The sequence below is a fragment of the Phoenix dactylifera genome, unplaced genomic scaffold, assembly GCF_009389715.1.
Source record: "Phoenix dactylifera cultivar Barhee BC4 unplaced genomic scaffold, palm_55x_up_171113_PBpolish2nd_filt_p 001710F, whole genome shotgun sequence".
Lineage (NCBI taxonomy): Eukaryota > Viridiplantae > Streptophyta > Magnoliopsida > Arecales > Arecaceae > Phoenix > Phoenix dactylifera.
In genome coordinates this window covers 31819-58345 of record NW_024069009.1, presented here as the reverse complement: position 1 = coordinate 58345, position 26527 = coordinate 31819, and the positions used below count along the sequence as shown (strand labels likewise).

Below are 26527 nucleotides of genomic sequence, written 5' to 3'. Positions count from 1 at the left end.
TTTTAGGTATCTTTTTCTTTTTTTAAAAAAAAAATTCAATAGTGGATGTGATCCAAAAGGAGGCAAAAGTGATAAGGGTTGGTGTGAAGGGAAGAGGATGGTATGGTACTGTTTTGAGCATCTGATCAGAGTCTTTTCTTTTGTCACGTAGGGTGGTGTGGGGGAGAGCATGTGAGGTGTTTTGGGTAGGTAACCGAATCTCAAATAAAGAAAAAAAGAGCGTAGGAGATAAAAGGAGGAGGGGGTTGGGAGACGGTCAGAGTTTGTCGTGCTGTGGAGTATGGATGTTGGCAGGTTGGTGATATGTTAATAGCTTCATGGAGATTTTAGGACCACTTGGGATCATTCTAGCAAGAATTAGCAACATGAATTGAACTTAGTTCCCCTGGGATAAAAAACTGTAGTGGATTTCAAGTTGGTCTATAAGAATGAGGATAGATATATGTATTATGTTGTTTCAAATATATCCATCTCTTAGAAATTAAATGTGTTTCAAATATCTACTACTCAAGGTAAATTCAGGTAGGAGAGAAGGGCTTCCATGAAACCTATAAGGCCACTCAGCAAATAGACAGATATGTACCTTACTGCTGATCTCATGCAATCAAAATGAAATTTACAAAGTTTTCCTAAAGGAGTTGAAGGAGTCTAGCTACATATATAAATTGAGGAAAGCCATGTTCCAATTAATTGAGCAAATTGGTATGTGAACATATGATATAAAACACCTTTATAATCGTTTTCTCTTTCTTTTGTCCTGTGTGCATAGGAAATGAGTATACAATTTGATGTTTGATATTCGAAGGTCAAGGACATATTCTTACGCAAATGTATTCTTCTTTGAAAGAGTGAACGCATGTGAACATGGTTACTCAAATTTCTGCTACTAATATAGATGCGTGAAGCATGTTATCGTAGATCAATTTGCCACTACAGCACGTCGTTTTTTTTGGGTTCTTGGCGATGACCTGGTTGACAGGACGCCACGTAATTAGTGACATTCACTGCTACCTTTTTGACAAGTCTTCAGAGAAGCAACCAGAAATGCATGGATCGGATCGGCAGTGCACTTTTCATGTTGTGTGAAAAAGTGTTATTAATTAGTTGATCAGTCATTTTCTATCAAATGTCAAGTGCATAATTCCTAAAATTTACAGTATTGTCTATTTTAATTTTCACTAATCACTCTCTCAGGTAAGATAAATGCGTCAGCTTTTCTAAGTTTAAATGGAGAAATGAAACAAAAACATTGTTGTGGTGAGCAAATGTTCTTCCTTTTGTTTTCCTCCTTTCATTTAGAGCAATGCTACAGAAGCACAGAATATGACAAATACTCTAATGAAGTATAACCACATTCTGCCTAGATATTGGTTGTTAATTAATTTGCACGTTAATTTAGCTTCTCAGCATGTTTTCAGAAATTTTGTGGAGTCATATGGTCACTCAAGCCACTTAAAAGCTCCAGCCAAACGAAGGACTGAGGCACCCATTAGCACCTCGCAAAAGTTATCAGGAAACCTGAGCTCTAATCTCGAACATGGTAAAGGTCGTGTTCAACTTTTCCTGGTCGGCTCACTGGATGTGAGAATGCTGGTGTGCTGGCCGCTGTCATTACCATTAGAGTCCCCCGGTAGGTCCGACCCAGCAAAAGGCCTATATTGAGTCCTCTGCAACTTGATAGCTAGAAGCTCTAACACACACAAATACACACACAAAAAAAGGAAAAGAGAAAAAAAGAGGAAAAAAAACATTGGGTTATATCATCAAGATTTTTGGAAGAAACTTCTAACAACTTGGTCTGTTGTATGACATGCAACTTCCTCAAAAACAGCTTAATTTGTTGCATGAAATGTTACACTATCTTCATAAATAAAAGAAACATGGTTTAGTGGATTGATGTTATCACATGCGAGTGCTAATTAAACTCTTCCAACCACCAGATGTGCATACTTCGGCTTTAATGTGATTAAAAGTAGGTGAAGATGTTAGTTTTGTAGACTTGAAAAATAAATGAAGGCAGCCTCTTTTGGCCTATCACTACCACTTATTCATGCGGTGGTGGGGGGTCTCCAACTCTACCCCTAGTCCCATTTCTCTGCCAAGTTGGTCTGATATTTCTGCCGTTGTTGCATTGGAAGTATATGGAATGGGGACATGAGAGCTGGTAGTTGGTGGTTGGTACCGGATGACATCGCCAAGGTCAGCTGCCACTGGCTTTTTTATTTCACCCAACGTGAATCTCGGCTTGTGGTCTAAAATTCTTCTCTCTCACTTTTGAAATTTCACACAAATTAAAGTTTTTGGAGCTGGACTACTAGAATGGTCTCTTTTCAGCTAATGCATGACAAGAAAATTTTTGTGAAAGGAAATTCTTGAACCAGCATCCCATCCTCTATGCACAATCATAAGATCTTAGGTCTTCTCCCAAGAAGTTTTGAGATGAAATATCTTTCATCATTTTTTAGGTTTTCAAATAATCTTTCATTTTATAGATTAATTGCATATAAGGATTTTTATTCTTACATTTTTTCTTATTAATTGTTTCTTTTAATTTAGAAATTCTTCAATAGAATTCTAAGTTATCTTTCACTAAACATAATAGAATTTTTCTGTAATTTTATCCATACTTCTGCCTATCTGATTTTTTAAAGCTTTTAAAAAATGAGCTATCTAAATGCTATTGTTGTCAAATTTGAGCTTGAATTTATATCTTTATCCTAGCTATGGTGATTGTAAGAAGCATGAATCTAATGACAACAATCTTGAAGTGCACAAGTAGATTACAAGTAAGAAGCTACAAAGGGCTATGAAGAAAGATATATGAAGAAATATAATAAATATTTCATCGTTGCTGTGGATAGCTAATATGGGTTCTGTTGGAAAATATCTAAAATAATATGTACCAAAAAAAAAATCTCTAGCATAATGAAGGTAATATATATATATATATATATATATATATATATATATATATATATATATATATATATATATATATATATATGCAAATATGTAGAAAAGAGATTTAAAAGGGTCTCGTATAGCCAAGGATTAACAATTCCAACATTGAAAAGCCTCTTATCACAATATTTCTTTACGTACAATAAAAAGGAGCATATTGCGATGGAAAAGGAGCACAATGTGGAAAGTAAATGATCAAACATTTTTGAAACGGACTTAATTTTAGTTTAATCGAAATGTTAAAAACTAAGTATTGGTTGGGACTTTGAACATACATTAGAAAAAAGTTGCAAATTCAAATATAAAGAGAAGGAATTAATACAAAGAGCCAATTCTATTTATATTCCTATATTTACATTCTTTATGTAAAGTCCATATGTACATATTAGGTTATCGAGTTTCCAAGTTCGAATATAGGTACATCCAAGTTCAATCCAACAAAATATTGGCCTTTATATATAAAATCCAACTTTGACCCGATAAAGAGATGAAAAACTTAATTTAAATCTATCCAATTCCTGAAAAATAATTGGATTGGATTATCAAGTTTTTGAATATCCTTTATACCCTTGGCAATCCCTCCACACTCCCCGCAAACCTTGCCTGAGATAGTTGGGTTTGTTAAATCAGATTGGAGACTATCACCATCAAATGAAGGCATTGAGCCAATTGAAGGCCGGGCCTTTTATTTATTCGAGGAGGTTGAGACCAAACGCCGGTGGCGTTAGCCATGTTCTTGTAACTACCAGTTTGACCAACAAATTAAGCAAGTCATCAATAAAATAATATTGGACGGATGTCAACTTCTTCCTCTTAACTCCCATACAGCATGTGAACCTTTGAGAAGTTGCCTTACTTTTATTTATTTTTTAACTGAAAAAGGTAGGTGCACCACAAATTTAAGTTGGTTTTATCCTAATCAAGTTGAACTCTTTTTATCGATTCGTCCCACTGTTTGAGAACTCTTCTTCTGTTTTAATAATTTTGGATGCTTTAGTGATCTTGTTTTTAAATGATATAAGTTTCCCCTTTTTTGTGTGTGGAGAGAGAGAGAGAGAGAGAGAAATTACTTATATCAAATACTTTGAAAAATAACTCCAAAGATTGGATTGCAGAATGTCCATTTGTAGACTGTGAAAATATCACCCTACAAACTAAATGAAGTAAAGAAGTGATTAAATCTTGAGTTACAAATTCTGTCTTTGGGGATAATACTTTATCAGAGCCTTATCAGAGCCTTATAGAAATTTATTCAAACGGTAGGTAATGATGAATTTTTCTCGATAAAGAAAGAAAATTAAGAAAAATAACGAGCTCAAACCCATGAGCCCTTTGAATTCCAATGAAACTTGGATACAGAGGCCAATGAAGTGGATGACTGGAGTTCCCAGACACTAACAAAGATCAACTAAATTGTTTCATATATGTGCTTATTGGAAGATCATCATTTTGTTTCCTTCAGGTCCCTGGCAAATGTACATGACAATAATATTGGAGATGTGAAGTTCATGAACAAAAGAACAAAAAGAAAGAAAGAAAGAGAAAAGCTAGGCTTAGGATATCACCCTGAGTAATTAGATAAATGAATTGCATGTAGGCCTCTTCCCACCAGAAAGCTTGAATAGACCTTTCGGTATCAAAGCAAATGGAAAGAACCTATGTTAATTTGTTCTCCAGTGGTTGACACAATACCTACTTACTATTGATTGATAGAGATAGGAACTTGCAAAATCGTCGAACGTTTCTATCTGATTAATGATTCACAATGCAGATGATCATAAATAAGCCGAAATATAGTTATAGTGCAAGGAGAGATATATCACATTGTAATTAGAAAGTTCAGCTTGTATCATATCATATATCTTTCAGATACACCATCCAACAGAATAGTTGTGCACCAGAAGGGATCAGTAAATGAGAAATGATATCAAGCATCTGAACTGAAAAGGACGGAATTGAATGGGAGGTGACGCAATCCTCTGTAATGAGTATACACCGGTGGCATAATTTTAGTGCTAAATGTTTTAGCCTTGCAACATTTATGAAGGTTTTTTTAAAAAAAAATGGAGAGGGAGAACCAGCTCAAAATAATTAATAAGTGAAGAGGGAAACATCATTGATAAAGTTAGATTTGTTACTCTTACAACATTAGTACAAAAGAACTTCTGATTGGTCCAAACCTTCATTCGAATCAAGGACAACCCCAAATCACTGCAATCCCAATTTTAGCAACATCATCCATCAATCTTCAAATCACCATTGTTGCATTCATCCGTTCATATGCTGTCCGCCTGTTGACTCAATCCATGTTCATGTAGGGATGGACTTCCAATCTTTTGATCTGTCAACTTAGATGCTTCAATATGCTTGTGGTTGTCATCCTATTAGCCACTCCGCTGCATCCAATGGCATAACAGGTCACATTGAAATGATAAATGTTACCAGAGACTTCTTAGGCTACTGTTGCTTTGTCGGCTCACAAGAAGGATCAAATATATATTTCTCCTGAGATGTTGCATGAAGTATTCTATTAAAGAATGCAGGTTGGCAAGCTTTCTGAGGACTAATGGCAGCGAGCGAATGAACAGGTGATAGCTTTTCCAGTGATTGTCTATTCAATATTATGGTAACAATGATGTAATAACTCAGAACCTTACCTAAAATGGCTAACCGGAAGATATTATTTGAGTTCCTTGATTCTGTATAATTATCCAAGATCTATCTAACAAATAACCGATGTGAGACTAAATGCACGCCTGCACGAGTCCTCACATACTCCCTCCGTTCAAGCTCTGACGTTCTTGTGAGGCTAAGGGTTCAAATCCATTCAAATCTAATCATAAACACCACAATTGGCCCGTGGTCAGCCCTAATGGATCCGTATTGCAGTGTTCCCTAATCCACATAGGTTATGGGCATGTCCACTCTAATATCATTTGTAACAACCTAGGACCTTACCTAAAATAGCTAGTTGAAAACTATTATTTGGGTTTCTTCATTCTATATAGGTATCCAAGATCTACCCAGCGAATAACTGATGTTAGACCAAATACACGACCGCACGGATCTTCACATACTCCCTCCATTTAAGCCCTGGCGTCCTCATTAGGCTAAGGGTTCAAATTCATACAAATCTAATCGCAAGCACTGCGATCGGCCTGTGATTAGCTCCAATGGATCTGTGCTGCAGTGTCCCCTAGTCTACATAAGTTATGAGCCGGGTTCATTCTGATACCATTTGTAACAACCCAAGATCTTACCCAAAATGACTAACCAGAAGATATTATTTGAGTTCCTTGATCCTGTATAAGTACTCAAGATTTATCCAGCGAATAACCGATGTGGGATTAAACACACGCATGCACGGGTTCTCACAAACGAACCCTTCATCGATCATTTATTGGAACAAAGAGAAGTCTATCAGTAATATTGCAAGATCCACAACAATAATAGGCCTTGGATATTGGCATCATAATTTCACAAAGTCGTAGAGGGTCGATCCTATTGGGATTATGGCTTCTATAAGAGTTGCCGCCAAACTAAAGTATGCCCCCTTCAGATTCAAAGTTTGACAAAGTTGAGTGAATTATTTTGAGGAGAAGACAGTTGAGAGAATTTAAGGTTGGAATTCCCGACAATGGCCATTTCCATGGTTCATAGTTGCCGACTTTATAATTGCCTTGCATCAATTTCACATGTCCATTAGTTGGTGGATGTTATAATACTACATAATCCTCGGAGAGCTATTTCACATAAGCTAACCTCTCATGCTTGGAGGAATCCTATACTTCTCAGCTGTCCTTGTTCATGACCACTTTTTTCCACTTTTCTGTCCTCGGTCATATGATGCACATAAACATATCTTGCATGACTTTCTTGTACAATAACAGTGACAGTGGAGGTGGTAGAAGACCTAAACCACATCCTGTTATCGGTCCTGAAGAACGAGGTTTCTTATACAACAATGCTATTTAAGAATGTGTTATTCATCATTCTAACTTGTGGTGATATTGGAGCTTGGACAGTAAAAATATCTGTACAAAGATTACAGGTTGAGCTTTCTGTCATCTTCATGTAAACTCCTCTGGTCACTGAAGAAGAGGGGCTTCAGTTGGATGCAGTCCTATGCAGTTAGGCTTCGCAAATAGTAAAGCTCGGTAGTTATTTTGGTTACCCAATAATAAGGAGAGTAGGTCTCCCAATAATTGGGAGACCAGGTCTGCGCCAAAAATAGACGGAATGAGATCATTAAATTTTCTTTTCGAGCAAGGCTCAAGATTTAAACTCTGGATCATAAAATCTTAAAACCAGTGCTTCGGTAACTATAATCAAAACCCAATTGTTGATGACTTAGCCTTAATATACTAATCGTTATTTTGATCTAACAATTGCTAAGAAAGGATTCTTGGTACTATGATCTCAATTATCTAATTCGCCTTAAGTTGCAACAAGAAAAACTGAAATTTGTTAAGCATGTTTAATATAATGATTAAAGTTTCATTACTCTTTATACATGTAGGCGTACCTTCAAGGGTTGCCGTCTTTGTATCGAATCCATATGCAGTAAAAAGAAAATGTGATTTGCAGCATATGGCCTATGGCCATTTGTTGAATCTATTTTGTATAGTAAGCATTTTTAAATAAGCTTCCATGCCCATTTAGCCAATAGGGATGAGTTAAGATTACTAATGTTCTTAATGCCGAACCCTCTTCCTTTCTTGTCCCTGCACACACAATCCAATGCACAAGGCAGTTTAAGCTGGATATATAATCAATGCCTTTCCACAAGAGTCCTTCTTAGCTGGTCAATTTTAATCACCACCCTGCGAGGAAATTTGAAGACTGACATAGAGTATGATGGAAGAGCTGTCAACACTGACTTAATCAAGGTGATTCTACCGTCGAAACTAAAAAGCTTATCCTTCCAAGATGCAAGCCTTGAAGTAATTTTTTCAATAAAAACCTATTTTGTTTCCTTCCTTCGAAAAAAGAATCTATTTTTGTTATTTTTAACAGGAATTTCCTTTTTATTAAATTAACATGAAATTCTTTTCCAAAAACTTCTCTCCATCTTGGGAACATGGCTGCCAAAAGTGGTGCAGCTAGACCCTGAACTTAGAGGAACAATGCTTGAGTACTTGTTATCAAGCACAGTAGCCTCTATTTCAGAATACAGTGGCAAATGCCATCCTATGCTCATGAAATGAATTGATAGATCAATTCACCTGTCTGAATCAACTAAAGACTTCTTAGTCCTCTCCATACCTCTGGCTTCTGACTCTGGAATTGGTCTACTGAAGCTCTTCCACACTCATTTTGGTCATATGAACACTTAATGCCTATTTGGTCAATATCTCTTGGAATACTTGGTCATAGTGCTGCTTGTCTGACTACAGCTAGTTTCTGGTCTTTAGAATCTCATTCTAATAGCAAAATAGGCAATGCTGAACAGAAATGTTGTGGTAACTTAAAAGTCTTCGCCACTGAAGACCAAGGAAGGCTTCTGTCAGCTTCTATGCTGTTACCACTGCCAAAAGTGAATGACCGCTTCGCACAAGGAAGAAAAAGGAAGTTAAACAATTTAGAGCTATTTTGTCGCGAACAACAAGCTAAATTTGATGCATGAATATGTTCCAACATTAAAACGGGGGACTTCTAACATCACTCGAGTATAAAAGAAGCTCTATTACATCAATGTAGGTTTGGTTTTTAGGAGACAGAGAGAGAGAGAGAGAGAGAGAGGCATAACAAGTCAATTAATAAATTGATATTAGTGAAATTGGTAAGATAAAGAGGAGAAAAGAGTTCTTAGCAGGCTAGGCCAAGGTGCTAAAAATTAAGGTTGAGACAAAGATCTAAATTTTATTAAAGGGAGACTTAAAAATTTCCTACTTTAAAAGGATCTTTAAACAAATTAATGGTGGCATGATGATTTTGTGGTATAGGTGGGTCCCTTGAGGTCAAAGGAGAGAGAAGAAAATTAGGTGCATTATGAATAAGCTTACTAGAAAACTAAATTGATCAAAAAAGAAGAGGGAGATGAATAATCAGTAGCAAAACCACACTAACCCAAGACTAGCTTGCTCACAAAATAGCAAAAATTCTCTGAGAATAAATATTTGGCTCTTTAGGGGGAGGAAATCAGAACTATTCAGGCATCCATTGGATCTAGTACAATAGGATATTGGAGAATCCATTCTACCAAAAGTTAAGCAGAATTTTATCCAAAGTAGCTAACAGGGACTTGAATCCATCCATTGGCATCATGCACTAGAGAGAGATCAAGAACAGATACAAAAACCTATGAAGTGGCATTCCTAACGTTTTTGTCAAACTAAAAACATCCCAAAAAACATGAACTTTAGCTCCCTATGGTAACAAAAACTGGTGGAAATGCTTGGAGGCAGATTGGTTCCTTCTAATGACAAAAAGTAGTGCAAACCCTTAGAAATTGATTAGAATTCATATTGCTCAAGAACGAACTAAGAACAACCCAATGATACATTTAACTCTAGCTAGACTCAAATTTGAAATTATTTTTAGCCATACTAAAAGTAAAAGTAGACGTCAACCAACTACATTAAATGATCGATAAATCAAGATGTAATATATACATGATACTTGTCACTCTTGTGGAGACCACATATAAATAATTGTTTTCTGGAATTATTTGATAAAAGAAATTATTTATACAAGGAGAAATTACTCATACACGAAATCTCTTACAACCTCCAAGAAAAAAATTCTAAATGCAATAGCTCCTGCTGGAGAAAACTAGCTTTATCACCTTTTTATATAATAAGTAAGAAAATCTCATCTGAATTCTCTTGTAATCTATCACAAACCAACAATAGAACTATAACAATATTTATACTAAAATAGATTTCATAGCCTCTTATTTGCTTTTCCTTTTTTATCTTTGCTCCAATTCTTGTCTTTTTGATTGTTTTACTCTTATCATTTTTTCACTTTAATCATTGAACAAATTTTTTCACTTCTGGCATGAGAAATAACTAAATATTTGGACTACTACGATATTCCTGCAAATATCATAGTCTATAAGCCACGTAGGATTCACACAGTCCTTACACTGCTTCCCATTCTTTCTTCAGTGTTCAACTAACAAATCATTAGTCACCATGGCAAAGAAAAAGCCGAGCATCACTCACAACCATCATCTTATTAAGTGGCCAAGAAGCATTCGACACGGAAACCCTTATATTCCTATCCTCCAGAGACCATCTTATTCAAAAGAGACACTGGCTGATGACAGAACACCAAGCACGCATGCAACAAAGAACAAACCACCACTGATGCACTACTATTACTTCAAGAGCCTGAAGTCCTGGCTGTGCTACTCTTGTTCTCTCCTCCTCCACCGCCAGAAGCGTCATCCTTCTCCCTCGCGATCCTCCGGGCATCGGCGAAGAGATCGACAGGCTCGGAATCGGCGATCTTGCCACCTTCCAGGGGGGTGCCATGCTTGTACCTCACCCTCAGCATCTCATCTTCTGATAGCTTTGCCTGGGCCGTCCCATGCTTGATATCATCCTTGCTCTGTGCCATCTCTCTCTCTCTGCACTGAGGTGAGGTGATGCTGAAACTAATGTGCTCAATTTAGAGGTGCAAGTGAGCAGGTGAGAAGGAGAGCTCTTGGCGACACGTTTCTCTTGCTGCGTTTACGTGGCTACTCCTAAAGCCTGCTGCTGCTGCAACCGACTGTCCATTTGGAGTAGGTGCTTGGGGTTGATGGATGGCTCAGATGGATAGATCTCTGTGAGCCTAATCACAGTTGACTGCAACTAATTGACCACGTAGTCGCACCGGTGGGCTAATTATGTACGTCTGGGACCATGTAATCCAATTAGGTCCAGTTTCTGACAAACCCGAACATCCCGACCAAAACCATCTGCAACTGAACTTGGATGCTTTTCTGACTGCCTAATTCACCTAATTGCTTGCAGTTGGTTTCGAAGCTTCTCAAATCCGATCGACGCCGAATCCGAGATTCCCGTTGCTAAGTCTTTCCCATTATCTAATCCAAATTAATAAGTCTCGCGGTCAAGATTCACTACTTGATACAGTATGAAACTTTTTTAGCGCATTGAGTGCCGTTACATCTTTTGTGTCGTATACCATTACTAAACTGGTACGATATAGTATTATCTCGTACCATCCCTTTCGGACCGGCAGGCAAATCATGCTTATCATTTCTTTGCAGACCCTTTGATGTGCATAAGGGGATCATCCCTGTAAAGAAATCGGGCAAATTCTCGTCAGCTCTACTGGTACTGGTACTTTTATATAGTGCCCAATATCAACTTCATTAGTTCCGACACAATTACAAGTTCCTTCGAAGTTTTGATGTTAAACAATTAGCAAAGAAAAATATTTTACTTAAACTTCAACATCCAGTTGGTAAGAATATCGATACAAGATTGAATCTTTTCTCCTTCTTCTTTCAAGAAAAAAGTGGCCACTTTTGCTCGCCCATAGCATATGACATTATATTCTTTTTGAGTGGTCCGATATATTGAGCACCATGGAATGCCGCAGCCCTCAAGAGATTGATGGGCCCGAGATCGACAGAATAAGCCTTCTGAAAACCGTCGAGTATTGCCATCATAGTGACATTAGCAGCCTTCCGTTCCTTCTCATATTGCTTCAGTAAGGAGAGCTGCGTAAAGATGCAGAGCAAATGCACTTGTTAAATCCATTACTAAAAGAACAAAAATAGAATGTCCCTGACGTATCTAAGTACACAAGACACAATAAAATCAGGTTTTACAGGGTGATAAATGGGAGTTTTGCAAGCCTAAGATGGAGGGTGGTATATCAGCTTTTTTACTAAAGCAGCAATTATGAGATAATCCTGTGTTAGACAAACCACCACCACATCTTTTACCTGTATTACTCATCACTTGCATGAACTCAGGGCAAATAATCTTCTGAAATTTGAAACTTTATAAGAATGGCAAGTATTATAATCCAATACTGCATTTGAACTTATAAAACATTAGGCGAGTTTTCATTTCTCCATGCTAGCAGAGTTCACAAAAAAGCATGTAGCTGACATTTGACACTGCTGACACCAGTCCCAAGCCTGGTTTAAAAGGTACAGATTTGATGTATTATTACAGTCAGTCATAAGAAGCATGTCGAACTGCAAAATTGATCCAAATACAGACCTGATGAACACTTGAGGAATCTCCTGTAACACTAGAGGTTGCCCTAAATAGGAATAATTGGTAAATAAGGATTCAGAAAGCCAACCACAAGTGGTTAAGACAAGGGCTTGATGGTTCTGGTTATGAAAACCAATTAATGCTAGAGTTTGCTAATCCAGTACCGCTACTAATTGACTGCATATCTAGGAGGTAGTGAGATTTAATCTAAATTGCTAGAGAATGAATTAACATGAAGCTATGAGTGTCGATACCTCTAATGCCAACTAGTCATATGATTCTCTGCATGACCATGTGGGGGCTATAAATGCATAGGTTTGTGCCTAGAACTCAGAAAGATGAAAATCTTATACGCGGAACAGATTTCATTCAGGAATAAGCATCATACCCTACATTATAAGATTTAACTTTAAACAAATCTATAGAAGACCAAATTCAGAGTCCACCATATGAAAGAAGCAAACTAGCGACAATGTATAATGGTCTAAAAGAATGACTATAATGAAAAAATAATATTACAGAATTTTTTATTTGCACAAGAGAGACAAAACTGCAACATAAACAGTCATTAAGCTTCCTTATGCAAAAGAATTACCAGTTCATGGCACAGGACCAAGTGTCCAGGTACCCCAAAGTTTTCAACACTTTAACCACCAAAACTATTGATGAAGGGACACTCCTGAGGAATACAATTTACGGTCGTAGGAAAAATAAATATCTTATTGTTGATGGAAAGTGAAACTTAACACTAATATTTTTAATTAAAGAAAATTTACATATGTTGTAACAACATTAAACAAAAAGGCAAAAATGGGTATGGCACACTAGAAGAGTGTGAGCAGTTTAAACTAATATTGGTAGTATAGTTCTGAAGTGTCACCAATTGTAGTAAGGCATTTTTTAATAGGACATCCAGAAAAAAAAAAAACAAATGCCCACACTTCTTGCTAACTTAAACAGGATACTCCATTTTTGGAGTATCATGTAGTGTCCTGTCTTACCTTATAAGTGTAGGCATCGTAGAAGCCACTAAAATTGAAGTTTCAAGATAACATGCAATAAAATATACAATATAAATCTCATGAATGAACTTAATCTTGTAGTACTCCATTGCAGCAATTATATTAACAGAATTTAGTAGAAATAATTTCAAATGAAGGCCATATTACAGCATAGTACTGCAACATTTGATCTAGTCTATAATATCCTAGCCTAGAATAAGAATTAATTAAACTTCAAGTCAAAATTAAAATTACTAAAAATTGGGTTAATACCTGTCCGAGGTCAGTGCCCACTTTTAGACCTTCAGCAATAACCTTTGCTAAAGCAGATGCATCTCCAAACCCTAAATTGACACCCTGACCAGCTAAAGGATGGACTGTATGTGCTGCATCACCAATAAGCACCACTTGTTCTGATGCATAATCATGAGCATGCATTAGTGATAGAGGAAAAGCCATTCTTTCTGAGACCACATTTGTAACTTTGGGTGGCACCTCAAAGTATTCTGTTGTTGATGGAGTCCCATGACCAGTAACCCAAGAAAATCTCTCCATGTAACGATCAAGAATACTTGACTGGGGATAAGGGCCGTAACCATAATGCAGAGCATGGTTCACTGCCTTTACAAAATCATCCTCGCTCATTGATTTATGGTGCAAAGATTCCTCTGGACCCATTGTCCACACAATATTGCTAAACTTGTCACCTATAGGTAAGAGTGCAATTGGACCAGAAGGCAGAAATCTCTGCCACGCACAATGATTTTCCACAGTATGCTCAACTGTACATATAACTGCACTTTGTGAATAATTCCAGCAAGTAGTCTTCAATCCAGCTATCTCCCTAACGTGTGACTTGGCACCATCAGCTCCAACCTGTAATGAACCTAATAGATAAGATTGGCTCCATGGTTTCATTGAGAAAAGGAACAAACAAGAACTCCATTGCCACCCTAAAGGTACATTTCTATGTAACATTTGATTATCAGCCAAGAGTTTATTGTCAAAAGTTTAACATCTCCACGGACATTGACTGGAAAGGATCAATGACTGGAGTTAACAATTACCACCAATTTTGCGTGGAGGCTCTTTCCATTACTCAGGTCCAACTTCACCAAATGATCATGATGGATTTGTTCAGAAGTATCATCAGACAGAGTTGTTCCTGATGAAGTGCTCTTATTGCCTGCTTGATAAGTAGCTGTTCCAGCAGACGGATATTTTGACTGGAAACTCATAGATGTTAATCTGGCAGGGTAGACTGTCTTCTCGAAGTCTTTTTCCTGCTATGATATAATTTTGGAAGCCTTAAGAGAGGTGAATAGAATCAATAATAATCTGTACTTCTAACAGATAGGCAGTCATTTATCAGACAAGGTATCATTATTATTTATTGTCATCATTTACATGTTGTATGCTATTGAGATAAATTCCAGGAAACAATGATGCCAGTGAAAATGAATAAGCTTGCAAAAATGGACACCCATAGTTAATAGATGCAATATGTTTCATTTACTTTGAACCATTAACATATTTTAACAAAAAAACTGAAATTTTCTTTTTGCATGAAAGACTAGATTATTTTGAACTGTCAGCAAAGTTTTTATATTTCTGAACTCTCACATAAAGAAAGGGATCACATTTGTTTATCCACTTCCTGGTGGAATATCGAATTTGTGTTGTTCTATTGGACTACCGGACGTTTTCTGTTTTTCATAAGAACAACTAAAAATGTACTGATAATGATCGGAATATTTGGCTGGACAAAAAGTTTAAGTTCTTTATGTACTTAACAAATTTCCATTCCCAGATCACGTTAATTTCTTATGAATCTACTTGGCTCCTATATGTTAATAGAATTATGTTAGTTTATCTAATTAATAAAAAATTAATTAGTTGTAAAAAGAAACCTCCAAATTAAGAATCAGATTAAATTACATCCACCTGAAGGTAAGACTTTGTACATTATGACAAAATTAACAATCTGCAAGTACTCTTGTATACCGTACACCCTTTCTATGTGGTTGTTTAAATATGTTTCACTTTGCACAATTCCACATGACGCTATTTTCTGGATTTTTGGTTGTATTGTGGTGCCATGAAGAATCTCATAGAAGTCCCCCACCACCACCACTTTATTCCCCTTGGCTTTGCTCAAATATTGTGTAGGCTATTGATGACCCAAAGATTGATTTAAAGATTGATTTTGATGATCACAAAACCTTGAAGTATAAATACTAATGTGTGTGTTGCAAGAAGAAAGATAATTTGTATTGCAAGGAACATAGCAAGTTGGATAAATACAAGAAGGCCTCAAAAGCTCTCAAGAAGAGTTGGAAGAAAGCTACACTTCATTGGCCCAAGTTTCAAGTTCAAAGGATTCAAATTGGAGGAGCAAATTCAAAGAAAGATTCAAAAGAATAGTCCTCGAGTCGACTCCTGGAAGTTCAGAGTCGACTCTGGCACTCTGGAGTTTCAAGGAACAGTGCTCGAGTCGACTCCGGGACTCTGCGAGTCGACTCCAACTGAGAGCAGACAAAAAGACAGAGAGTTGATTTTCAGCACTACAGTGCTCGAGTCGACTCCAACTTCAGCGCTACAGTGCGGAGTCGACTCCTAGCTACAGTGCCGACAGACTACTATTCACAAGTGACTCCTGTTTCAGCCGAGTCGACTCCTACTTCAGCCGAGTCGACTCCAGCACGCTGGGAGGCATAACGGCTAGTTTTTTCTTGATTCCAACGGCTCTATTTTTGTCTCTAACGGCTAGATTTTTGTTTCCACTCCCTCTAAAGCTATAAAATCAAGAGGAGAGCTAGGAAAGAAAGGATGGAAGTGGGAGAGAACATTTAGGGAAGAGATTTCAAAGAGATTACAAGGAAAATCTTCCAAAAGCACAAAAGGGCCATTCAAAGTAAAAGAGAGAGAAGAAGAGCATCCAAGTGAATCCCAAAGCTTCCTCTTCAACTGTGTGCTGCCTCAGTGATCTTCTACCTCGTGCTAAATCAGAAGAGGGTCAAGTAAAGAAGAAGCCGAGTTCCTTCATCTACAAATTTGTTTGAGGGCTTCTTCTCTTTACTCTACTTGTTTACATTGCTATATTTGCTTGTTTAAGAAGCTTGTATTTGTTTTAAATTCTTGTTCTAATATCTTGTAACTTGATTCAATCAAGGGATTGAATCAAGGGGTTAAGGTTTGTTGGTGAGCCAAAGGAAAAACCAACGTTGTAAGCAAGGTTCGCAGAACCGATTGTACCGGCGTACCGGTGAGCACCGGCATCGGTACGGTTCCGGTTCGGTACCGGCTTGGAACCGGTACCGAACCGGAGCCGCGCGCGCAGACGCGCGAGCGGAAATTAAAAAAAAACAACAAAACGCGTCCGCGCGCGTCCGCGCGTACGCTTCAAATGCCACAGAGTGGCATTTAATGCCACTCTGTGGCATTTAATGCCCCCACGCGGGCTGCCAGCCAGCCCGCGTGGGCACGGTGCCCCGCGCGGGGAACCGCGCTCGGGCGCGATTCCCTGCTGGGAATCGCGCGCGGGCGCGTTTCCTATGCGGGGAAACGCGCGCGGGCGCGCGCTCCGCTCGCGCGCGTTTCCCAATTTAAAAAAAAATGCGTCCGCGCGCGTCCGCGGACGCGCGCGGACGCGTCAAATGCCACAGAGTGGCATTTAATGCCACTCTGTGGCATTTAATGCCCCCACGCGGGCTGGCAGCCCACGTGGGCCCGGTGCCCCGCAGGGAATCACGCGCGGGCGCGATTCCTACGCGGGGAATCGCGCGCGGGCGCGCGTTCTCCGCTCGCGCATCCGCGCGCGTTTTTCAAAAAAAAAAACAAATGTGGCATTTAAGAGGCCCACGCGGGCTCCAGCTGCGTGGGCGCTCTTCCCCGCGCGCGGGCGCTCTTCCCTGCGCACCCCCGCGCGGGGAAAGTGTGGCTTGGACCGGTGCGAACCGGGCCGGTTCGCACCGGTACCGGCTTGTACCGGGCCGGTTCGCACCGGTACCGGCTTGTACCGGCGCGAACCGGGCCGGTTCGCACCGGTCCAGGTACAGAACCAATCGATTCCGACCCTGTTTGGGTCGGAACCGTTTTATACCCCTGTACCGGACCGGTGCCAGTCGGCACCGGTCCGGTACGGGCTGAACCGACCGGTACAGGTCGGTTCAGCAGACCTTGGTTGTAAGGTTGTGGTTGGTGAGCCTTTGGGAAAACCAACTGGGTTGATTGTAAACCCGGAAAACAATCGTTGTAAGCTTGTGGTTGGTGAGCCTTTGGAAAAACCAACTGGGTTGGATTGTGAGCCCGTGAAAACAATCGGTTGGTTCTAGTCGGTGAGCCTGTGAAAACCGACCGAGTTCGTTGTGATCTCGCAAAACAACAAGTTGGGTTGTGAGCTTGTAAAACAACCGACTGTAATCTGAGGGATTATAGTGAAATTCCCAAGAGATCTTGGGGAGTGGATGTAGGTGCTGGGGTGCACCGAACCACTATACATCTTTGTGTTTGTGATGCCTTATCTCTTGTATTTCATGCCTTACATTCATGCTTGATTGTGTAATATCTCTAGCTTTGTTTTCTATAGAGTTACAAGTGATTGTTTAGAATTTGCTTAGCTTCCACTCCATTCTTACCATACACATAGATTAAAATTGATCATACAACTATAAGTTAATTTTAAATCAATTGCACCCTAAAGCCATAGTATAATTGCTCTAGCTTAATTTTCCACTGCTTTACTTGTAATTGCCTAGAGCTTAAGTAAATAACATCTTATCATTCCGCTGCATTCTATTCAAAGTAAAAATTAGGGAACATAATTTTTAGAAAACCCAATTCACCCCCCCCCCCCTCTTGGGTTGTCACCTTGGGCAACAGCTATGATTTAATGAATCATCTAGCAATCACTTTTCCAAACTTGCTCAACAATTTTCTTATCTTTTAGAACACCAGAAAAACATGACATTCTCATTCGTCCATGTTTTGAAGCCTACTGACTTTCCAAAGCCATCACTAGCATAGCTTATTTGGCTTGGTGCCTTGTTAGCACATACTTTTCTCTCCTCACCAACACCCCTTTACAGCAACCAACCATAGTGTCATACCTTGTGCCAAAGATCACATGTTCCATGAGTAGACCAAGCATATTAAGATAGATTCTCATTTCCCCCTTCACAACCATGCTAAAATGTTATCGGTGCCTAATCCCAAATTCTTTCATTAGCTAATTAGAAAGCCCTATGACCAAATGCTTCTCCTGATAGGCAACTCTCTAGTTATCATCCATAGAGAGAACAAGGATGAAAGGTTTACATGTATATATGGAATATATTTTCTATTTGTTACATGAACCATATTGAGGCAAGTAGACTATGATGGTGACTAAAATTATATTGGACAATCACAAAAGGGAATGGAACATTTTCGCAAATTAGCTCCTTAATGACCATCAGAAAAAAAAATGCCTGTTAGTTTTAATGTAAAGGACCAGCAGAAAGCAGCTACAGAAAGGAAGCAGAAGTCATTTGTAGCTCATTAAATGCGACATTAAAAACAACAATCCAGCACAGATTTAAATAAATAGGTTATATTATCGCACAAAAATATATTTGATGGAATGATTACCTGTAAGCACAACAAAAGAGAATTGCCGAGCACTTTGTTCTCCACCACGCATCTAAATCACAGAAAGTCTTAAAAATTATCAGTCAGAACAGCTTCAATGATAATTATTGAAATCTACAGATATGTCAACATACCCAAGACATTCTTTGCCCACATCTCTGGCATTATACCTTGTGTAGCCCAACCCTGTGTAATCCCATACCTATAAAAAGTGTGTCTAAGCACATGGTTAAACTTACAGAATATCAAGTACCAATGAGTTATGTCAGCGGGCTAGCATCTTAAATAACATCCAAATTTAGATACCTTATGAGGAAAAGATTAATCAAGACAATGTCAATATACCATGTGAATTCTACACACCATGTCAGTTTTTCTTTTTAAGCCATCACCTTACTGTTTGGTATTGTAGTCGAGAGAGCATATAAAACGAAACAAAAATGAGCCAAAAAAATCCTTATAGTAGGGTAAGAACTAAGAACTATTTCAACAGGAAAGGCTTTAATCTTTTACTTCAATAATTATGGTTGGATATGAGGCATTTTCAGTTCATGGTGATATTCATTTGCAATAGCAATAATGCACCTCACAACAAGGTAAAGATGAGACACCTACAAATCAAGATGTTGCTTCACAGTCATGCACTATGCATAAACACAATCACCTGATAATAATGGAAAACATGATACTTCAAAATTTTATGATTCTAATAAGCATTCTAAGTACAAAATGTAGGTTGATGAATGATGATTGATATAAACAAATATACAATATATGGTGTAAATACTATTGTGACATTCGTTTTTAGATAGGCACTATAAATTGAATACAAATTACACAGAAAAAAAAGCCCAAACAAAGATTTTTCAACAACTGGGTTGGTGCGTGTTTAACACAAGCTATTTCTAAAAAGGCACCCCATCACCATGCAAGTATCTAGTAATTATTTAAACACAGCCTAAACCGACAATCTCATAGATATTTACCAGAAAAATAAGAAAGAAATAGCTATACCTTGAAATGGTTTTAATCAATTCAATAACATTGACACTTCAAAAGTTAATTTCATGAAACATAACACAAACACACTTCATTGGTAAAAGAGGACTTAGAACCCAAACATGGTACTGAAGAGCTTATAAATGATTCAAGTAAAAAATTCAGAAAGAAAACAATATTTGTATGTATGGTTGTTAACCATCCCAGCATGAGTGTTATAAATCATTTGTAGATTTTAATGCGTTTGATAAGCCATATAATCATTGCTGGCAAATACAATTTGTATAAATCATACTTCTAGAACATCATAATGTTACTCCCAAAATCCAAGTGCCTATTTTGAATTCCCAAAATCATTGTTTCTGATGCTCTAATAAAAGTGTAGCTTTAGCACAAAAAAATAGAAAAAAGAATTGGCTAGCATAAATCTTCTCAATTTTATTAATAAGTAACATATCACACTATATGACAAACTTCTCAGTTACCAAAAGTTGAATTAAAATTATTTGATCGTCATTTTACTGTTTCACTTTTCTAGAATACTCTCATATAGATAAATTCACATATCAAATCAGAAGTGATACTTCATGGTATCCACATCAACTTAGCCCTGCCCAGGAAAGTTGTACTCGACAATATAACAATATTTCTACTGAATAAATTAGTTCAACCATGGTAAACGACACTGAAGAAAGTACGAAAGGAACAAGCACCTGCATTTGATCAAAAAAAGCATGTCTTTGTTGCTTAACATACTCCCAAGCACCAATCTCTACAAAATAAATGACAATGTTAGAAAACATTCAATTAAATGCGTTATAGTACTTTCATCGAAGAAGGGTTGTTGTATTAAGCAAACACTATGCAGATATAAGAATATGGTACTAATCTATTAAAGAGGGGAGATAATTTATCAATAGTAAATGCTACAGCAAATATAAAAGTTGGAAACAAGGTGCTTAAAATCCACAATAATAACTTTCGCAATGCAAAATACAGACAAAAAAATGAATTCAGTTGCCATTATAAGCCTTAGAAAACTAAGTCTCGTCATACAATCATGTTCACTCATCCATTAACCTAAATGATAGATTGGCACATAAAAGAACTCATGAATAGAATAGATAAGTCCAAACAAGCCACAAAAGTTCACTAGTAGATTTGTCAAACTTTTCAATAAAGCCTTGCCTGGAACACATCAGGAAGACAAGAACTCTACTGCAGCAAATATGAAAACAAGTGTAATACAACAGACAATATGTAGGAAGAAAAGAATATAGAAGAAGTGAAAGTACCTAAAGGAAGATATTTTGAAGACAAGGAAATTGGACTGAACGAGAACCAGCATTTCTCAACTCAATCAAGCAAGCAGGCAGTTTTGAAAGCAAAAACTAGGCAACCTCGAGTTATTATGACCATTGATTAGCTAATCACTAGGTCACAAGCAAAATCCGTTTGCTGAAAACAATTCTCACTTCCAAACTGAGTGTTTCGATGTTCATGCACTTGCTGAAGAGGAAGTGCTAGTGATTAATGGTCTTATGTATCATAAATTAGCTAACCTGGACCTTGACTACATGTTATAAAATTGATACTTGCAAGTCCAAAAGATGCAGTGACTGACTATGACTAACAGGGGCTTTTTTTGTTCATCCAGCTATTGTGGTCAGTCTGATTCTTTATATAAAGAGAAGCTGACTCATGGCATGCTGCTGCAACCATGCCCATGCTGTTCTTCTCTCTCGTTCTCTCCCTTCTTCACCTTATCTTTCCTCACATATACATATGGACCTTCACATCTATTCTCTTTTCTTTTCCTTCTCTCGTTGCTGGTGCCCTTTGAGGAATCATATTAATTTGGTTACTGCAGGACAGCCATAAAATGGATTTATTATTCATGATAGATTTTTAAAGCCTCTATAGCTTTGAGGGTTGTTTACTATCAACTTTCAACCTTAAACCTCTGACTAACATGATCAATTTCAGAAATTTAAATGGAACACAGAAACAATAGACAACAAAATTGTTTTTTAGCTGATACTCTATTCAATTAATGATTTGTCATACAGATTCTTTGAGACATACAGAAATTAACAAGCTTTCCCCACTCAGTTGGGGTTCAACATTATGGATCTGATTATACAAAATGTTTTTTATCCAAAGTAAACACCCTTATCACCGCCTATCATCAGAGTCATTTTTGGTATTCCAACCTGTGATTTATCCTTCAACATGCTTTTGTACCGAGACCTTAAGCAGGGTCACGTTTGGCCTATGCAACAGAACCACACCATCTACTGATTTTCAGCCACTGCTCTCCTGAAATCTGTAATTAATTCTATCATTTCTAAAGTTATGATACATCCACCATATAATATCAGTTTCATTGAAAACTAATTTCAGTTTCAAAAGAGCTATCTGTCAGACCCATAGCTCAAGATAAAAGCAAGAGACCTTCGAATGAGGAAAAAAACAGTTCAGGATGGATGGCTTATAACAATGCATGAAAAGATAATTAGTAATGAAAGAAAATAAAAATAAAGCTGAACTTTCGAGCAGCTTGCATCTAGAGAAAAAGAATCCTTAAAGCACACACTCATGTTAAAGAAAAAAAGCAGGAGTACAAGGTGCAAATTAACATGATGCGAATTTACCAACCAACCAGTCCAAGGTCCAAACTGGCTAGGAGCATAGCTTTCATATTTCTCAAAAAAAAAAGAGGCAAGTTTCTCATGAGGTCAGAACATGGATAGATATTTCTGTAGATACTAATAAAGTCTAAAACTAATAGCAAAAAATAAAATCAATAAAATAATATGAAAAACATAATATATGACAAGAAAATTTTGGAATGTGAATCTCCATACAATAAGAGACCTATTATCACAGTAACTGGATTTATTGTGCTGTTGTAAAGATGTGATTAACATTACTTAAGAAAATAAACATAATTCTTCCTCAAAGACCATCTTACAAACCAAATCCGTGACAAATACATCAAGTCATCTAACTGCATATTGCATCAATCAAAATTTCAAACAAAATCATATATGACTAACAAATTTAACACATAATACAACATTACATGATAGAGTGTAAATTGTAAAAAGTCAGGGATATCAATACCTTCAAAAAAGGATATGGTTGCAGGAGTAACTGTACTGACCCTTGAATCAGGTATATCATCTTTCTTGAGCCAAGTTCTCAATCCTAGGGCAGGATTGCTATCAATAATCGCGACACTTAAATGTTTTGTCAATGGGATACTTGCTGTGAGATGCAAAGAAAGATATGATAGTTTAAACATTAATGATATAAAATGAAAAACTTTGGATAAGAAATCATAAAGTTTTTCCAATGCTTGAGAATGTGGAAGCTCAGATAACCACATTCATCTAGTGGTAAACATCAAAGAAATTAGAAACAGTGATCAGATCTAAACTATCCAAATAAATAAAAAAATGGGAATTATCATGATTTGTGGATTATTTGAGCGGCAATGAAATATATCCCGTCTTATGAATGTCAAGATGCTCTTTCAAGTCATTACAACTTTTGCTAACCTGCTCCATTGTGAATCCTGAGAGTTGAGATAAATGGCCATTGTGATGGGTCATTCGAAGTTTTGATAAAGATAGAGCTCACCTACCTTCTTTACATTGAAATCGATGTGCTGCAAATAACCAACTATCCAAGGTGACCCAGTGCTGGACACTTCAAACTTTTTGAGAAACCAAATAAGAGAATCTCCATATAATACAAATATTTCTCAAATAATTCTACAGATATATCACAATACATCAACTATTAGATTTAATTGACTTACACGTTGATATAACAGTGTGACTTATTATCAGAAAACTAGCATATTATAGCATATTAAATGAGTGAAAAAATAGAAAGAATGCATGATCTTCACTGAAAGTGCATGGGATGTTAACCTGATATGGTTTAAGATTTGAAATAGTTGAGAGCTAAAGTGCACATAACTTGCATTAAAATCTGTCTCTGTAAGGCACTTCATATATGTCAAATGTTGACACTTTCAGTTGACATCAATATAATCCATTCTTAAGGTGCAATGATATAATTTTTCATGAAATTTGGGCCTATCTTGCAGGGTAAAATACTTCAGTCTTCCTCCATTGAGTGTAGCATGGACAAATGGCGGCATCACATTTCCTTATTGGGCAAAAACCAGAGAAGTGCATCTAATACTGCAGGTGGTTTCCTCAACATATGGATTGATTTAAATTAATGACAACACCTAAAAATATCAAAATAGGGAATGAATAATTTTGAAGCTAAATATATCGCAATCAATTAAGTCATAAACACAATTATTGCTTTGTATACGATAATAAAAATTGGTTATAATTGCTGAAGAAAAGGTTCAGTGGGAGATAATTGTTAAATGCTATCGGCTTGGGCTTTCTTTTTTTGCATTATCGCCAACAATGAGACATCTCAACCATTATCTAAGCACTTTGGGCATATGAATTTTTGATGTGTGAATAGGTTACCTTCCAGGTGTCATAAGTTACACCTGTATTCTTCTCCTCACATCTGTTAGAGCACTCTGTTAGTTACTTAACTTTAGTAATATGACTGTGTTCCTTGTCTCATATTCGCAAATATAAATCAAAAAATATTTTTTTAGATGGCAAACAAATTTCAAATATCAAATCATGGCATATTTCTGTGATAAGTAATCACATTGATCTCCAACTTCTGAAGCATGTGGAAAAAGAATACCAGACATGAATTAGAATGAGTTTCACCATTTTTTTTTTAATGCAGATAGCAGGTATCAAAATTTTGATGCAACCATTGACACTTTCGATAAATAGCATGCATTAAATTAAAGGTGATCCCATATGTTGGAACACTGACAATATCAATAGGTTGAATACAGTAGTTAAAAGAAAAAAAAACCACCATGTATAGTAACAGTAATACCTACATAATGCACATGCAAGGGCCAAGCCCACCATGCCTCCACCAACAATGGCGATGTCATGTTGGCCAGACTTAGTTGTCACTTCAACCTTCTCTTCACAGTCCTATATAGTCACAAAATTAGTTCTGGACGACCTTCAACTTATATAAATGAATATATGATAAATATCTAAGGAAATAGGGGGGACGGGAGAGAGGAGGGGGGGAGGGAGGGAGAGAGAGATCCTGCATCATAAGGCTAGCTTTCACAGTGATATTGTATACTGTATTTAAAGCATGCTAGAATAAATAAGATACTTCTGATAAAAATATTGCAGTAAGTTTAAAAGTGAAAAACAAAGTTCATTAAAAATTGATGGAAGCATCATGAAGATGCAGCTAGCAGCTCTATAACCTTAACCACAAGGCACCATGACATCTCTTACAGGTCTATTACCGATTAAACTACTTCACATCCATCCTATGTTATACTGGCTCATCCTCTGGCAGATAAAGCATCTTCAATTTATCCTCTCTGACTCAATAATATATTCGTGTAGTCATTTCTTATTTGTCAGCACCTTACATATGTAATTTTTGTAAGAGTCATGGAATCCAAATTTCTTGCAACTGTATCTCTACTGAATTGTATCATATATTCGCTTGAACCATTTCTTGACAAGAATTACTGACATCCAACTATCTAATCCATGCTCTCCTTCAATTTACATTGCTACCACCAAAAATACATAGTGGCAAAGCATGGACATCAGATCAGGTAAAAAATATTTTTTTAAAAAAAAAAATCCTTTTCCCAATTTCCAATAAAAGTTTCAATTTAACCCCAGAATCAGAAAAGCTGCAAATAAACAACAGCATAAACCAAGCACCATCTTAAACCATCCTAAATCATGTGCTCAACAATCCCCACATAACCAAAACATAATCTATTGGCATCTAATATGACCTGGCAAGTCGAAGCATATTTAGATCATAGCACTTATTGTATTTGATGATCGGAAGAGAACGGGAGAAAGATAAATACAGAAAATATTACTAGTGGCACAAGGCAACTGCTGAGGTTTCTTACTTGAGGTTTTTCCACCCTCTGATTAGAATGAGCTCCTCCTCCAGCAACAGCATTGCAAAAATTCCTTCTTGGTATGACATGTAAGGTATATACGATGGGCACCAGTTTCCTTGCAATGCCCCTGATGAGTTCAAACCAAACCATGAGATCAAGAAGCACAATTTCTACCCTAAAAGCTAAATAACTAAACAGAATCGAACAAAAATGGCACCTTTTTACAAGTAACGTGGATAAAGCAGCCATCATCTGCGTCAAACCAAAGGGCAGTGCGTAAATTAGTTCAAATATCAATTTTTGGCCCAAAAAAAGTCACCAGATAGATTATCTTCCATGTTTTCCGATTGTTCACGGTTTCTTGGTGAATTTAAATGTGGAAGAAATGTCTCTTAACAAAAGTAGATGATTTGTACCAAAAATTGGTGTCTCATAACCTAAAAGAGTAAGTTTGTAAAAAAAAAAATTATTTTTTCGCCGACAAAAATCCCAAAATGAACAATTCTTCCGTGATTTCGATAAGAAAAAGTTGAGCGAAGGTCCTATTTTTCTCGACGATTGGAGAGAGAAGAGAGAAGGTAAGAAATGGCGAGAATCGAGAGCACTTACCGCCGGGTTGGTGGCTGGATCGCGCTCTGGACCGTAGGATAAAGAGAAATGTGTTATTGGATTTTTGGATCTTAAATTCAACGCAAATAGCGGTGGCAATGGGTCGGGACAGACAAAATACG

At 37.2% G+C, this 26527-nt stretch overlaps 2 protein-coding genes across 3 annotated transcripts; both read right to left on the bottom strand.

The window, feature by feature from the left end:
- Nucleotides 1–9963: 9963 nt before the first annotated feature.
- Nucleotides 9964–11141, bottom strand: LOC103702643. The gene has a single exon (XM_008785153.3). The coding sequence runs from the start codon at nt 10525–10527 to the stop codon at nt 10291–10293; it is 237 nt and encodes a 78-aa protein (XP_008783375.1). The 5' UTR covers nt 10528–11141; the 3' UTR covers nt 9964–10290.
- Nucleotides 11142–11231: 90 nt separating this feature from the next.
- Nucleotides 11232–26527, bottom strand: LOC120109002 (ubiquinone biosynthesis monooxygenase COQ6, mitochondrial-like). 2 transcript variants are annotated; one of them, XM_039122737.1, is made up of 11 exons: nt 26406–26527; nt 26014–26048; nt 25803–25923; nt 24738–24837; nt 22901–23044; nt 20488–20546; nt 18910–18977; nt 18776–18827; nt 14215–14430; nt 13421–14023; nt 11232–11638 (listed from the first exon to the last, which is right to left on the bottom strand). In XM_039122737.1, exons 2-11 carry the CDS (start codon nt 26046–26048, stop codon nt 11423–11425), a joined length of 1614 nt encoding a protein of 537 aa, XP_038978665.1. In that variant the 5' UTR covers nt 26406–26527; the 3' UTR covers nt 11232–11422. The 2 variants fall into 2 exon arrangements, with proteins under 2 accessions (XP_038978665.1, XP_038978666.1); XM_039122738.1 differs by lacking the exon at nt 26406–26527 and having other exon boundaries at nt 24734–24837; nt 26014–26054.

Excerpts from the sequence above, each read along its gene's own strand:
- LOC103702643 (XM_008785153.3), bottom strand. The coding sequence starts at position 10,527 with ATGGCACAGAGCAAGGATGATATCAAGCATGGGACGGCCCAGGCAAAG.
- LOC120109002 (XM_039122737.1), bottom strand. The coding sequence starts at position 26,048 with ATGATGGCTGCTTTATCCACGTTACTTGTAAAAAG. Across the intron at positions 25,924-26,013 it reads TCCACGTTACTTGTAAAAAG|GGGCATTGCAAGGAAACTGG; the intron begins GTGCCATTTTTG and ends TGAACTCATCAG. Across the intron at positions 18,978-20,487 it reads CTTTTTTTGATCAAATGCAG|GTATGGGATTACACAGGGTT; the intron begins GTGCTTGTTCCT and ends CACTTTTTATAG.